Raw genomic sequence first — 16774 nt, forward strand, 5'->3', positions numbered from 1 at the left:
AAGAATCATTATGTGAGTGAAACATTAATGTTTGCAGACACTGTTCATGTCAGAAAAACACACACAGAAATGGTGGAGGAACTCCAGTCTTTCAGTGTCTATCGGAGACCATGCAGAAAGCTTATTCCTTGAAGAAGGGCTCAGCCCTGAAACGTCAGCAAATATGCCTTTGTCTCTCATGGATGCTGAAAGACTGGCTAAGTTCCTCCAGCATTTCGGTTTGTTTTACTTGAATAATTATGTACCAACATTGAACTTCTGGTTAAACAAGAAAATCTTCCAATGCTGAGGTCCAGTGGAATGCATAGAATTGCAATAAGTTGTATCATTCACAGGAAGACAGTTGGAGTTTCAGGCCTGAGGCCTTCATCCGAAATATTAAAAATCAGGCTGAGGCATGAATAAAAAGGTGGGGAGGGGGGAGAGAAAAGTGGAAGGCTGAGGAGCACAGGCTACATAGTTAAGGGGTAATAGGTGGATAGAGGTGGGAGGATAAAAGAGTGAGAAGCCCTAGCATGTGCTAAGAAAAATAGAGGGTGATAAGTTCAGAATATTTAGCTTTAAATACATCAGCACGACATCGTGGGATGAAGAACCTGTATTGTGCTGTAATGTTCTACGTTTTATGTGATAAATGATTGGGGGAGAGGACTAAGAAGGATAGCTTTCCAACAGGAGAAGGAAGGGAAAGGGTGGGTAGTGTAGTGATAGAGTGCTACCACCAGGAGGAGTCAGAGATGGTGTGTGCAGCATCTGGGGAATGCATTGCATCTTGGGTAGATTCAAGATGGGTACCTCCATATGATGTCTGGCACGCGTATGTTCTGTTTTTTAGTGCTGGTTGCATAGTTAATAAATCAAGTTGTTTTAAAAAGAACCCAGTTCTTTATTGTAATAAAAGAAACATCACATGGTACCAGGAATGGAAGAAACAGCCAAGTTCAGCTGAGCACAGGAGTGAAAGAAAAAAAAGAAACACACTGTGTGCATAGTGAGTAACAGATGATATCAGCAGTGAAAATATGGAGGGTTTTAAAACTCTTAATGCTGTAAAATGGACTGGAAATGTCGACCATGAGTGGAGGATGTTTAAACAACATTTTATACTGTACCTGCAAGCCATTGGAATCGATAGTGAACTGGACACATGGAAGATTGCTACTTACCATGCTGGGATCTCAAGTACTAGAGGATTTCAACACATTTATTTTTGCCAAGGTAGAAGATCAGAGCAAATTTGACAAGGTTATCGAGATGTTTGATGAACACTGTTCACCAAAAAAAAGAAGAAACTTTTGAGAGGTATGTGTTTTGCTCATGCATGTAGCTGCAGGGAGAGAGCTTTGATACTGTCTTAACAGACTTAAAATTAAAAGCAAGAACATGCAATTTTGGATTGCTGCAAGATTCAATAATCTGTGATCAAATTGTGTTCAGGATTATTGATAAGAAAGTGAAAGAGAGATTGTTGCAAGAGACAGAGCTTACCTTAGCTGGAGCTGTGAAGATATGTCAAGCCAGTGAATTAGCTCTGTAGCACGTGAAAAAAATTCGGTGATAGTGTAAAAGACAGTGAAAATGAAGGCATAGTCATAGCCAAAGTATCTGGACACACACAAAAACAAAATATGAGATACAGGAACCAACAAAAAAATGGCAAGAGAGCAATGCCCAGTTTATGGGAAAGCCTGTAATAAGTGCAAAGAGCAGAATCACTGTGCAAAGCAATGTTTTTCCAAAGGGAAACTAAACAGAAGTAAACGTGTACACACTATAGAAGACACTATACACACTATAGAAGAAGCTCTTGTCAGTGATACACTTTTTGTGGGCATGGTGGTGCAGGGGCCCCTTTGCATAATATTTAACTCAGAAGTAAACCAAGAGAAGCTGCAGAGACTCATAAGGCCAGGTGGAATCCATGGAGAAAAATGGGCAGTCAACGCTTCAGGTCAGACCCTTTCTTGGGACTGATGGCCATAAAAATAGGAATTAAGGAGGGGCCAATAGGATACTGGACAAAAGAAGGTTGGGAAGGCAGAGAAAGAGGTCGGGTGAGAGTCCACAGTGGTATGTGTGTGGGAGGGAGGGAGAAAAAAGTGAGTACGGGAATGGGTGAAGGACAGTTGGAAAGTGGAACTGGATGGGGTGGGGCTTTCACTGTCACTATCACTGTGTTCACTAGCAGTGATTTTGTGAGAAGGAGAATGGATGACCTTCATTAATTTCCAATGTATTTATTTTTATTGCTCATGCAGGTCCATATTCATGAAAGAACCAAACCTTTGGCCTTTACATTTGTGCCAACAGTTCAAAGGCTTCCAGCTCACGTCCACGTAGTTGACAGCAGAATCTTTCTCCAGATGGCAAAGGAGCAAAACCCTGTGACTAGTTCTTCAGGGATGAATGAGGTAACACCATAATGTTCAATGCCTCTGCAATCTCTTTTCCATTGAAGATTTGCTTATTGAATCACGTTTATGCAATCATCATTCTTCCACTCCACAGCACCCCCAGTGGTGGCTTATCATCATTAACTCGTCACAGTGGCAATACTTATTTTTAGAACTCTCCTACTAATATAGAAAACATTAAATGTTTAGCTCAGTTAAACAGGAACAGCTGGAGGAAAGGAATGGGCTAATCCCACACCAACATGTCTATTCATGCCAAACCAAGACCACTCACAAACTGGAGGAACAAACACAACCAGATGGTATTAACATCAACCGCCATTTTCCATTCAGCCCCTCCCTGTCTCTCTCTCTCTCTCCTCCCCTATCCCTTTGTCACCTTTCCTCCAGCTCCCCTTCCACTATCCACATCACCTCTTGCCTGTTTGCCTGTGTCCTCCCCCGCCACATCCCTCCTCTCTTGCCACATATTTAATAAGTCACCTACCTGCTTTTTCTCATACCTTGTTGAAGGACTCTGGCTCGAACTGTTGGAAATATCCAGTTAGTATCATTTGGTCTCCATGAGAACATTCAGGAGGCTTGAGATCAAGTGGCTGCCATTTTAAAAATTATGACATAATGTGTCTTAACTTTTGTTAAATGGACTTGTCACCTATCACAGAAATTGTTTTTTTACTTCTATTTCATTTACTTTTGCAATAAGCTGTTGCTATGACCTTCATTGGGAAGAGTGATGGCTACTAATACTAGAATACTAGAATACTAATGGCTCCACCACCTTCAGTTCTCAGAAATGTCTATATTTATGTGACCCATGCATGCGAGGGGCTAGCAAAGATATCTGTGTGAGTCAGATTTCATCTTCAATTTGTAACACAGTTAAATATAACGTGTCAGACAGTTGAGAATGGCTGATGTAGGCCAAACATAGGCAGGTGGGATGAGTGTGGATGGGATATTTTGATTGGTGTGGGAATGTTGGGCCGAAAGGCCTTTTTCCATGCTATGTGACTCTCTGACTCTGACTGTACACCCACTGGTTGTATCAATGGAAAGAGAAACAGTCAACATTTTAGATAAGGGACCCTTCATCAAAACTGGGAAAGAGAGAGCAAGTTATATCAGGTAGAACAAACAGAATATCTCTGGGGTGTAAAATTGCATCAATTTAGGTGTTGTTAAGTTCTGTCAAATCCTTTCTCTAGTTCTTGTAATATTCCCAGTTAATAATTGAGTTTTACTGCTGATATTTGATAATCAGCCTTCTTCTTCAGTTTATATTTTCTTCTGAGCATTAGGGGTAGAATAAAATTAGCTGGTGTAACAAGATCAAACCAGCAACCACAAAGAAGGCATATCACACAGGGGTAAAGATGAACAATTACTTTATTAACAAAAAATTCACCTTCAAACTTTAATTCAAAATTCCCCCTTTTATAACAATGCCCACTGGTTACTATGCAAATTTCTATAACAGTGTAAAACTAATAAATTCCCCAGCCTAAATATAACATATGTAATTAAAGTCTAAGTTATATTTCCAACCAGCCCACAGGAAAAATCTTAGACACAAGACTCACAAAACTTCAATCTCAACTGAAGCAAAGATCATAAACAACATTCAGTTTATTTGGTAAACTGAAGCCAAAAGATCTTTGAGAGAGAAAGAGCGCACAAAATTCAAAGTTGTCTTCTTGAGTTGCTTGCAGAGAGAGGAACCATTGGCTTGGTCCAGATCCTTCTGGCTGCCTTTGGAATGTTCATCCTTTATGAAATACCAATATTCTAAACTGTCCTCCAGACCACGACTCATGCTCTGGGCCTTCTTCCACTCCACAGCACCCCCAGTGGTGGCTTATCATCCAAGTCGAGAAATTTTTAGATCATTTTCTGCACATGCTCAGTCTGTCTCCCACTCTCTCAGCAGTCCACCTTCACCTTGGCTCTCTAAGGCCAACTGCCATTTTTTTAACATAAAACCATACAACACATAGGCCAATACACAACACAGAACTCTGTAACACTGGATTTGGCAGCTCCAGTTGGAACTGCTGAAGTCCAGCTTTGTAAACATCCAGAATTCTTTTATTTTTGAGCAGGCGCTGTTGAATATTGGAATGCAACACTGACTGTCAAAACAATGGCTTCTGGTGCAGTCTCGTGGTGGAGAGCAGTTGGGGGAAAGGGGGTCCCCAACATTTTGCTTGCTGAGGGCTGATATTGGATTGGGGATCCCATTACAAGCCCACAGATCCAGAGACAAAGGAAAAGCCAAGCAAAGTAATGTAAACTGATTTTAGTTTAACTCTTAACCATGTGTTTTATCATTAACACCACTTTTGTCATTAACATCATTAATCTTATTTTTATCACAGAATTTTACAGCATGGAAATGGGTTCTTCAGCCCAACATCCATCTTGACAAAGTTTCTACTGGAGCTAGTCGCATAGGCTGACATTGCCCATATCCCTCTGAACCTTTCCACTCTGTGTTCTTGTCCAAATGTTTTTTAAATGTTACAATTATACCTACCTCAATCACTTTTTTCAGGCAGTTCATTCTGTATACCCAATAATTTTCAAAAAAGTTAATGCACTTTGTTTGATAAACCATTTATTATAATGAATAATTTTTGCTTGTGCCAGGTCATGGATTTTTAACACCTGTTAAAAAGCTTCACAGCATTATTGGGAGACAAGATGCTGCAATCAGTTTTGTGTTCTGCAGGACTGCTCGGTGAGGAAGGGTTGGTATTCTGTTGCCAGGACACACCACCTGAAACCTTGTCACTGCCAGGCCATAATGCCTTACTCAAGGGCAGAGGGCCTGTGAGATTGTTCTTGTGCACCCAGTTGAGGTATGTGTGACCATGCCATGACAGCATGCACTGATTGGGTCAAATCCTACCCAAGCCCCTATGGCCTTTGATTATGCCACCTCTTTCTTCAAGAGGGAAGAACCAACCTTCTTTCATCCCAACCATCTTTACTTTTGGTAACTGATATTGCTATGAATATGATGGTGCTGTCCCAAGGATCAATTGTGGAATTAATTATTAATTGTAAGTGATCTTCCTTGCAGCCTTTGGGTGTCACAGAAGAATCCTCCCGAGATGTTAGATTGAAAGAGACCATTGTCCAAGGACCTTCAAGCCAAATGTGGTTAAGTCCTGAAGGAAGGATTGGTTCAGCAGAAGGGGCTGAAGAGATCCAGGGGATTTTCAAGGCTGAGATTGTCCAGCTAACAGACTCAAATGGAACTGACCATGATTGCTTCTCTCGAGAAGCTGGAGTAGATGTCTCGGTGCACGCATTGCCATCATTAAATTTGCCTCAGAATCCTTTCAGTGATGACAAAGACAATTTTGTTCACCCAAATGTCGTTGGGGATGAATCAAATGTCCTTTTGTTACGAGATGCTGATCAGAAGACAGATGGGGCTCTGCAGGAATCACTCTTTCAGGCAAGAGAAGTGCACTTTTACTCATTCAATTTTTGTAGTTCTTTTAAAGGGGAACCTGGTGTTATGATGCTTCATTTTAGAACTGGAAAAATAACATTTAAACCTATGAATTGACAGGAAACCCTCTTACCTTGTGAAATTTTCAAGCATATTATCCTTAATAATATATAGGATTTTCAAAATGAATAGTACTTGCAAGTCAAACATAATAGCGTTTCAAAGGATATTACATGGGAACCTTTCAGCCTGATGACGATCACAACTTTAGAAATGACCAAAGTGAAATGGAGTTGACTTGTGAACACCAAAGGTTATCACTTGGAAACTGGGAGTGATAGATGTTACGCAACCTAATGTTAATTGGTGTTATTGGCATATAAGAGGAGAATAGTGTTCAGTAATAACACAATCTACTTGAAAATACTAGATAATATCAATAAACAAAAGGATGAAACCAGCAGATATTGAATATGAATTAAAAGCAAAATGCTGGAAATACCCAACAAGCCAGAAAGCGTCTGGAGAGAGATAATTTAATTAAAAGTAATCGACCCAAAGGTTTTCTCTCTCCGCGCAGTCTTCTTGACCCACTCATTATCCCAGCATTTTGCTTTATCTTTTCATTTCCAATTTCCAACATCCATTGCATTCAGATAATCATTTTTTTCCTAATGGACAATTGTGCAAATACAAACCTTGAGGTTGCACAGGGTGAAATGGACCTTTCTTTGCAGCTGACAATAATGAAAACTGATCATGCTGTGGTGGTGGGGAAATGGGCGAATGATTGGGGTTGTTACTGTTGATTGTGACTTCCTTGGGTCAATGATTAGAGGTGCTGGGGGCATTGGCAGATTTAAAGGACACTATCATCTAACCATCTAACCATCTAACCATTTACAGAGCGGAAACAGGCCAGGTTGGCCTTTCGAGTCCGCACCGGTTCACTGATTTTGTCTACAACAAATGACAGAAGGAAAACATTAATTATGGAAGTTCAAAAGAGACCTACCTGAAAGTGCTCATTGCTTCTGAGTCTCCAGTCTTTAGTTTTGAGCTACTTCAATTTCTCGTAGAGCATGTGCAATAAAATTTGTAGAAAAACAAGGAAGTCTGCAGGTGCTGGGGTGGAGTGCAATGCAAAATTCTGCTGGAGAAACTCAACAGGTTACGCAGCATCCATAAGAATTAAAGGATAATCAATGTTTCAGGCTTAGCTCTGAAATTTGTATATTGCCGTAGAATTTGTTGCAAGTTGCGTAAGATGAAATTTTAGAGTTGTTTGATGTCAATGCATGTGTCCAACTGCATTAACAAAACAATATCAATCATCTGCACTCATTCCAGTGTTGATGTTACTCAGTGCTCCTGAGCAATGATAAGTGGTGATTCTGCCTGGCCCGCAGGGAAAAAAAGAATCTCAGGGTTGTGTGTGATGTCATGTATACTTTGACAATAAATTTGAACTTTGTTTGCAACTGTACAAAGCATGAGAATGATAGGCACTGTGGTAAATGCAAATTGCCCATGGGCACTTGCCAAAGGAATATTAATCACAGGTGAATATTAATCACAGGTGCATAACGTTAGGGTTGGTAGGACCTTTACAGTTTCATTATTAAACAATTGCAGATTTGACTAGTGCTATTTATGATGTCTGTGGCAACTTGGATAGAGATATATGCAGTATTAGCTTCCAGAAAACTTCTTCCTGTATTCTAATAAATATCACATCCTACAAACCAAACACCCATGCATTTGTTCATCTATTTCCAAATGTCTAACTTTTAATTTCAAATACCACCTTGCCCCTTTGTATTCCAGTCATATCCCTCATCCTTTAATTGACCATCGTGTCTCTACCCCTGATGATCCCACATTAAAATTGCTCCTCTTTAGGTAGCAGGGTCAGCCAAAAGTCCAAAGTTCCCCCTGTAAAGGTCTCCTCTACCTCTCCTTCGCCTGTTGGGAATCAGAAGAGCATAATATATAGGACCAGGACTAGGTCATTCGGCCATTATGTCTGCTCACAGCTGATCTAAGCTCTTTATGTTGCTTGCTCTCAAAATGTTCAGATATATAATATAAATCAAGAGGTCATTGTCATATACATGAGTACAAGGTACAAATGCATTGAAATTCTTGCTTGATGTAACTGCAGAGTTGTGTAAGATACATCAACCACAAAAGTATAAATTAGATTACTGCAATATGTCATGAGACAGAAGAAGGATCATAAATATAAAAGAATGGACCAATAAATGTTTGCAGTTGCACAGTGTGAAAAAGAAGTGATGTTTCAACAGTTCAGACAGATCTTTTGGTGGAGTTATTTCTGGTTAGGGTTGTATGGATTAACAGCCTGATAATTGTTGGATAAGAACTGCTCTTGAACTTAGATGTGCTAGACTTCAGGCTTCTGTACCTTCTGCCTAAAGGGATCAGTGAGAAAAGGTTGTGACCCAAGGGTGATGGGGGACCTTTGTGACGTTGGCTGTCTTCTTGGGTAATGTTTTCAATGGAAGAAGGTCAGAGCCTAGATCCATGGAACACTACAGCAGAAACAGGCCCCTTTGAGCTTTCTGATCTGTGCTGAACTAGTATTCAGCCCCATCCCACTAAATTGCACCCAGTTCAGAGATCTCCATACCCTTTCCATCCATGATCCTGACATTTTTATTATAGGTCAACATTGATCCTGCATTTATCAGTTCAACTGACAGCTCCTACTCCTCTCTCTGTGTAGAAGTTCCCCCTAATGTTCCCTTTAAACTTCCCCCCTTTCACCCTTAATCCATGCCCTCTCGTTTTTTATCTCTCTCTAACCTCAGTGAATAAAATCCTACTTGTATTTTCTCTATTCATACCCATCATAAACACGAAAGTATACAGACGCTGTGATATGTTGCATATTCAGTTTATTTATATTCATTATCAGTTTACAATTCTTTATTTGTTTACATATGTACATTGTGTGCAGTGTTTTTTACACTATCAATAAGTGGTGATTCTGCCTCACCTACAGGAAAAGAATTTTAGGGTTGTATGTGCTCTGACAATAAATCTGAAATCCGATTTTAGTAATAATACAGAAATGCTGGAGGAACTCAGTAGCTCTCACAAGGTCCATAGGAGGTAAAGACATATTACCAGGGTTTCAGGCCTGAGCGCTTCATCAAGCTATGAGTAAAAAGCAGGCAGGCGTCCTCTCCCTTCCATTTAATGTATTCAGGTCCACTATTTTGGAAGATTATATCTGGCTTTTGACCAATGTTCAGTTGATTGATTATCAGCATGTTATCATTAGATCTCTGCACAGACATGTTTGAAATATAATGAGGTAGATATTCTGACACTTCCACAAATCCTTCCCATAAAACTAGAAGGTGACCACCTCAGTCAGTTCACTGACATTACAAGCTGCTTTTTGTTATCGCTGTGGGTTTCACCTCTCTGCAGAACCATCTACCCTTTGATTGGATGGCACTGGCCCACACCCTAGTGTTGCCATTCCAGGTAGTGGTGTGCTGGGTTGGAGCACCAGGATCATGGAGATGATGGGAGGCAGTCAAAGGGCAGTGGTCCTCGGATAATCCAGGATTCTGGGATAAATTTTCTTCAGTTCAGAAGGAAGTCCCTGGACAAAATTGAAGGAGAGCAACACAACATCTTCTGCCCGTCTGGATGCTTTTTCTCCCTGTTACGCTTGTGTGCATCTGTTATGGAGGATTGCCGTGGCCCCTCAATGGTATTGAGTCCAGTGGTGCTTACCCGCTTGCTGCAGCTGAGAGAGTTGCTGCCTCACAGCTCCAAAGGGTAGGTTTAAATCCTGACCTCCAGTGCTTCTGCATGAAGGTAATTGGTCACTGCCAATTGCCCCTTGTGTCTAGGGATGGAATTTGGGGGAATTAATGAGAATGTGAATGAATAAAAAATGGAATTAATATGGTATTAGTGTGAATGGGTGGTTAATGGTTGGCACAGACTTTGGGCCAAAGAGACTGTTTCTGTATTATGACTCCAAGATTCTAAATGTGTTGGAAGTGGAGTGAGAGGAAGAGTAGAATCCCAGAACGTCTTATCAACCAGATATGCCTGGTTCCCAGAATAGCCTGCAATAATGGCAGGTGAGTATGAGGACAAATTACCCTTGGCCCTCAAAGGCCTGGAATTTCCTCCTTAAAACTCGCTTCCCTATCCCAATGTTAGCATAGTGTCCTCCTGTGAGATTTCATGGGATGTTAGATGAGATACAAGCCAGAAGACTTGGGTTCAGGGTGAAAGGGGTAAAGTTTAGGGGATCATGAGGGGGAAGTTCTTCATGCATAGAGTAGTGGGAGTGTGGAACGAGCTGGCAACTGAGGTGGTGAATGCAGGCTCAATTTTAACATTTAAGAAGAATTTGGACTGGTACATGGATGGGAGAGGTATGGAGGGCTATGGACTGGGTGCAGGTCAGTGGGACTAGGCAAAAAATGGTTTGGCACAGACTAAAGGGCCGAATGGACCTTTTTCTGTGCTATAATGTTCTATGATTCATAATTTGAGGAGAACAATTTTCCTTGAGACTTTTTCCAACTGTCACCTGAACTTCAAAGGTCAATCCCCAGCCAGGAGGTCCCTGTTGACTCTCAGACACATAGGCACCCTCAGGATAGCAGGAGTCCTGGTTAATTCTTTAAGGCAAGGCAGAAGCAACCTCCAGTGAGATTTATTCACATGTGATGACTGGAAGCATTAGAGAGTCCAGGATCAGGCAACTGCTGGGCATGACTGCTGTAAGGTAAGAGGGAGTGAGAAGAGATTGGGTGAGAGAGGATAGAGGAGTCATGCTGTCAAAATGCAATGCAACATCTGTTTGGGATGTCCATTCTTATGTACAAGGCTCGGGTCCATTGGTAGTCAGAATGATGTTCTAGCTGAATGATTCCAGGACATTATTTATCAACAATGTGCTAGGATCTTGTGGTTGTTAGTTGCTGGCCTCCACATGAATTGATACTTAGCTTGGAACTATTCTGCTGGGACATCATTCTGACAATTTCTGTTATCCTCTCCAGGAAGGCACAGCAACACTTTCCCATTGTCTTTGCAGTTCAATCTTAGTTACTTTCCATCCCACCAAAGTGAACCTCTATAAATCCCAAGTGGGACTTTCATCCTTTTCAAAACCTAATCACCATCTATTATACATTTGACAAATGACTATAACCAATGGAGGCTGCAATTTTGCTTTGGAACCAGTTGCTACAGCGGCTAGGTTTCTAATAAAAAGCTTGATCAAGCTATCTTTCAAATAACCCGGTTCATCCATAAATGACAGACCAAAGCCAACAAGCTCCAAATCGTATCAGAACAAGAACGCATTAACAATAGTCTGAGATTATTCATCTAAGTTCCCAGGTCACGATGGAGCTAGAAACAGTGGCTATACTGCAAGAGGTAAATAAATATCAGTGTATTAGAACCATAGAATATCATAGCACAGAAACAGGCTTTTCGGCCCTTCTAGTCTGGACCGAGTCCCACTTACCTGCACCAAGTCAATATCTCTCCATACTCCTATCCATGACCCTGTCCAAATTTTTCTTAAATTTTAAAATTAACCCTGCATTAACCGCTTCAACTGATACCTTGTTCCACACTTCCACCACTCTCTTTACCCACTAATGTTCCCCTTAAACATTCCTCTTTCACCCTTTACCCATGTCCTCTGGTTTCTATCTCATGTAACCTCAGTGGAACAAAGCTTGCTTGCATTTACTCTATCTTTACCCCTCATAATTTTAAATACCTCTATCCAATCTCTCCTCATTCTTCTACGCTCCAGGGAATAAAGTCCCTGTAACTCAGTTACCAGGATGCAATCAATATTATCAGATGGGCAGATCTGAGTGACTGCCATTCATATCTCTACAATGGAATGATTCTGGGATGAAGAAAAATATTTCTGGGGAACCATTTTGCCTGACAGATTTGACTGTTCTGGTATTTTCCACCCTTGCTTTGCTGGGTATTGCATTGACTCTGGTTCAGAGACCTATCCAGCTTTCTACTGATGCTGATAGAAAAGCATTTATGCATCAGATGCAAAGAGAAGATTGTGGGCATGTGTTCCTCCCACACATGGAAGAAGGCTTTAACTTGGTTTGTCAAACCTTCCCTGAATTGGCTTGGAACTACAGATGTGAACTTAGTTTGCACAGTTCAGTTAAATAAGAAAATCTGCGGATGCTGTACAGTACACAAATGTGCAGGAAAAACTGAGCAGGTTTTTCAGCTCTGGTCAATAGTTTAGGATTTAGATGTGGACCTTTATTTATATAGAATCAGAGCAATGTATAACATAGAAGCATGCCCTTTGACCCACAGAGGCTGCGCCAATTATCAACTACAAATAGTTTATACTTATATGACACTAACCCACATTATTCTCTCCATATTCCCATTAACATCCCCAAATGAACAGGTTCTTGATTAGTCAGGATGTCAAAGATTACGAGGAGGAGACAGGAGAATGGGTTGAAAGATTGGAGTGGCGGGGAATTATGATGGGCTGAATGGCCACATTTTGGCCCAATGTCTTATGGCCTTTTGGTCAAATTCTACCATCCATCTGTGCACCCGAGGGTCTTTTCTTTGGCTTGGCTTCGCGGACGAAGATTTATGGAGGGGGTAAAAAGTCCACGTCAGCTGCAGGCTCGTTTATGGCTGACAAGTCCGATGCGGGACAGGCAGACACGATTGCAGCGGTTGCAAGGGAAAATTGGTTGGTTGGGGTTGGGTGTTGGGTTTTTCCTCCTTTGCCTTTTGTCAGTGAGGTGGGCTCTGCGGTCTTCTTCAAAGGAGGTTGCTGCCCGCCAAACTGTGAGGCGCCAAGATGCACGGTTTGAGGCGTTATCAGCCCACTGGCGGTGGTCAATGTGGCAGGCACCAAGAGATTTCTTTAGGCAGTCCTTGTACCTTTTCTTTGGTGCACCTCTGTCACGGTGGCCAGTGGAGAGCTCGCCATATAACACGATCTTGGGAAGGCGATGGTCCTCCATTCTGGAGACGTGACCCATCCAGCGCAGCTGGATCTTCAGCAGCGTGGACTCGATGCTGTCGACCTCTGCCATCTCGAGTACTTCGACGTTAGGGGTGTAAGCGCTCCAATGGATGTTGAGGATGGAGCGGAGACAACGCTGGTGGAAGCGTTCTAGGAGCCGTAGGTGGTGCCGGTAGAGGACCCATGATTCGGAGCCGAACAGGAGTGTGGGTATGACAACGGCTCTGTATACGCTTATCTTTGTGAGGTTTTTCAGTTGGTTGTTTTTCCAGACTCTTTTGTGTAGTCTTCCAAAGGCGCTATTTGCCTTGGCGAGTCTGTTGTCTATCTCATTGTCGATCCTTGCATCTGATGAAATGGTGCAGCCGAGATAGGTAAACTGGTTGACCGTTTTGAGTTTTGTGTGCCCGATGGAGATGTGGGGGGGCTGGTAGTCATGGTGGGGAGCTGGCTGATGGAGGACCTCAGTTTTCTTCAGGCTGACTTCCAGGCCAAACATTTTGGCAGTTTCCGCAAAGCAGGACGTCAAGCGCTGAAGAGCTGGCTCTGAATGGGCAACTAAAGCGGCATCATCTGCAAAGAGTAGTTCACGGACAAGTTTCTCTTGTGTCTTGGTGTGAGCTTGCAAGCGCCTCAGATTGAAGAGACTGCCATCCGTGCGGTACCGGATGTAAACAGCGTCTTCATTGTTGGGGTCTTTCATGGCTTGGTTCAGCATCATGCTGAAGAAGATTGAAAAGAGGGTTGGTGCGAGAACACAGCCTTGCTTCACGCCATTGTTAATGGAGAAGGGTTCAGAGAGCTCATTGCTGTATCTGACCCGACCTTGTTGGTTTTCGTGCAGTTGGATAATCATGTTGAGGAACTTTGGGGGACATCCGATGCGCTCTAGTATTTGCCAAAGCCCTTTCCTGCTCACGGTGTCGAAGGCTTTGGTGAGGTCAACAAAGAGTCCTTTGTTTTGTTCTCTGCACTTTTCTTGGAGCTGTCTGAGGGCAAAGACCATGTCAGTGGTTCCTCTGCGCGAAAGCCGCACTGTGATTCTGGGAGAATATTCTCGGCGACACTAGGTATTATTCTATTTAGTACCCGAGGGTAATTTATGGCTAAACTACACACGCGCACATCTTTGGAAGAAGTTGGAGAAAATCCAGTCACGGGGAGAATGTACAAACTAGGTTTAACATTTTAAAAATATTATTCTCCCAAATTATTTTACTAATTAGCATATCCTGGCATTTCCAGTTTTACTTGGGTAAGGGTTTGTGCCTCTTCATTTGCACTTCAGAGTCCTTAATTTTAAATTCCTACCACGGAAATGTAAAAATATAAATTCAGTTAAAGGAATCAGGAAATGTAAAAATAATATGCATAGATAAAAGTAGCTGAATTGGAGTTACAATTTAATCCATTGAGTGCTTTTTTAATGGGAAGGGTAAGATGAGTGTAAACATTTTGTATATCTGGTACCGTACCAATGTAATCAATGCTTGACTGTCCTCCCAGGCGCTGGAGACCACTCAGTTGTATCAACAGTTTGCAGGCTGTTCAAAGCCTGGCCACTGCCAACTTGGGGAAAGTGGAGCCAATGTCACCCACTTTTTAAATAATAAATTAAGAAAGGAGTAAACAGAAAGGAAAGTGACATTTTGAAAATTGAAAGTGATGGCTCTGTGGAAAATTATCTGCTATGTTTAGCTGCAAGAAGGATTGTTGACAAAGTATGTGAACAGGCTGACTAGGGGAGAGGCCAAACTGGATTTAGCCTGGGGGGGGGTGCAATGGATTAGATTGATGTGGTGTAGATTTACATAGGTCGGCACTATGTTGTACTGTTCTGTGTTCTGTTTACAGTCCACAGATATTTTGTAGATTATAACATACAGATTTAGATGTATACTGATGTTATAAAATTGCTTTCATAACTTATTTTCTCTTTCTTTGTGTTCTTTACAGTCACAAGCTGCTTCCCATTCTCCTGTCGATATCCAACAAGTAATTTCCACAATTCAGATTGACGATAGCAGTTCCACTGATGTGAGACAGGCTTGCATTTCACCAGTCTCCAATAACTCACCACTTTACTTTTCTGCCGAAAAAAATACAGAAACTAAATCTTCTAGTTTACTCCGGCCCGGTTTCTTCTCCTCCACTGAGATGTCGTTTTTATCTTCCAGCTCCTTTCCTTCAGCACTTCATACAAAATCCCAGTCCTCATTCAACTCTTCTGTTAAGATCCCTAAAACAGCTTCTCTTCCCTCCCCTTTATCCCCCAAACATTCCCTGAACTGCACTGATTTACATTCTTCTCTATTATGGTCTTCCTCCTCTCTGCCCTCCTTAAGGTCAACTGTCAATTCTTCAGCATGTGTACAATCTTCACCTCATTCTTCCAGCCAGAATATACAAGCTCCTGCCTCTCAGCAGACATTCTGCCACTGTCCCAGAATTCATGACTTTTTTTGCCGACCTCCAGTGCATAAGGAATCAGCAAAATCTCGTGACCAGTCCTCCTCATTGAGTCAGTTGTCATTATTAACTTCAATTTTAAGGTCTGGACAATTGACACCAGTATCTCACCTGTCCTCGAAAGAATCAAAAATAGTTTCCTCCTCCACACTCACTATTGGTTCACAGTCATACAGAAAATCTCCAACTCAAACCTCACCAGCATCTTCTTCCTGTCAAAAAGTCAGGCCACTGTCTCCCACACCAGGGATAAATTTCCAGCGTTCATCCACAATGACTGGAACTGCATCTTCAGACTCACCTAGAGCCCTCACCTCTCCTTTGTTCCCAAAGCCTGCAGCACTTTCAGGTCATTCTTCACCTGCATCTTTATCGAAAAGGCAAAGAACTCCAACTCCACCGCCCCTCTTTTCCACGAAACACAGAACTCATCTCTGTAAGCTGGGGAATTCGACACCCATGCTGTCTTCATTGCGTCACGACACGAAACCCCCTATCTCACCCCATTCTGCCTCCCCGAGACGGCTTTCTCCCGGACCAGTATATGCTCCATCAAACCAACAAGAATCTAATTTATCAGACAAGAGTTTGCATGCGTTAACATCTGAAAGGTCTCTTGTGACTCTCCCCATTTCTCAGTCTTCAAGTCTTGTAAAATGTGATGATATTTTGCTGAATACAACAAGCCCTTCCCTTTCTCTTTCTGCAAGGCCCTTCATAATTTTCCCCAGGATAGAACAGTCTTCATCATCTTCTCCAACCTCAACATCTCCGACTCCAGTGAATTCATCTTCCTCCTCCACCCTAGTTAATTTTTCCCTCAAGTCTGGTTCCATTACTCCCACCCCTTTGAATATTTGTTCTCCTTCACTTTCACCCATGCAAAATCATTCCTCTTCATTGAAGCTGGGCTCCTATTCCACTGCCTTGACTTATTCTTCCTCACGAAAACCACCAAATCCAGAAAAATTGTTTCACCAACCTTCTCCTTTTGCCAAATCCAATTTCACTGTTAATACAGCAGCTCGCTCTGCAGCACTCTTCCCTCACTCCAGTGCTGACTCTCCATTAGCTGGCCCTGTAAAGTCCCCACCACCACCATCACCCACCCCAAGAGTAGGCACACATTCGCCATCACTTTCTTTATCCCGTTCCACTGAGATTAAACAACCTGAGCAAAAGGTACTTGCATCTCATTTGTCTGCATGTTATAAATTGTGATGAAAGTTGCTCCCTTTGATTTCATCCTTTGCTTCTATTCTTTGAACTCACCTGCATGAAATATTGAAACCGTATGAATTGTTCCGATTTACTTCAAACTTAATGGCTGATTTCCTTCTTTAATTATTATTTTGAAGTGACATCTCCCAGAATTTT

The 16774-nt window shown here is 41.9% G+C and overlaps 1 protein-coding gene across 19 annotated transcripts in view; it reads left to right on the forward strand.

The window, feature by feature from the left end:
- mlip (muscular LMNA-interacting protein) overlaps nt 1–16774 on the forward strand; it is a 186951-nt gene that overhangs the window by 100924 nt on the left and 69253 nt on the right. For 10 of the 19 annotated variants that reach the window (XM_069885960.1, XM_069885958.1, XM_069885951.1 and 7 more), the window contains 3 exons: nt 2259–2411; nt 5500–5880; nt 14885–14965. In XM_069885960.1, coding sequence (XP_069742061.1) covers nt 2259–2411; nt 5500–5880; nt 14885–14965 — 615 coding nt within the window. The other 9 variants (XM_069885944.1, XM_069885943.1, XM_069885945.1 and 6 more) reach the window with 4 other exon arrangements.

This window comes from Narcine bancroftii, chromosome 6 (genome assembly GCF_036971445.1).
Source record: "Narcine bancroftii isolate sNarBan1 chromosome 6, sNarBan1.hap1, whole genome shotgun sequence".
Taxonomy (NCBI): Eukaryota; Metazoa; Chordata; class Chondrichthyes; order Torpediniformes; family Narcinidae; genus Narcine; species Narcine bancroftii.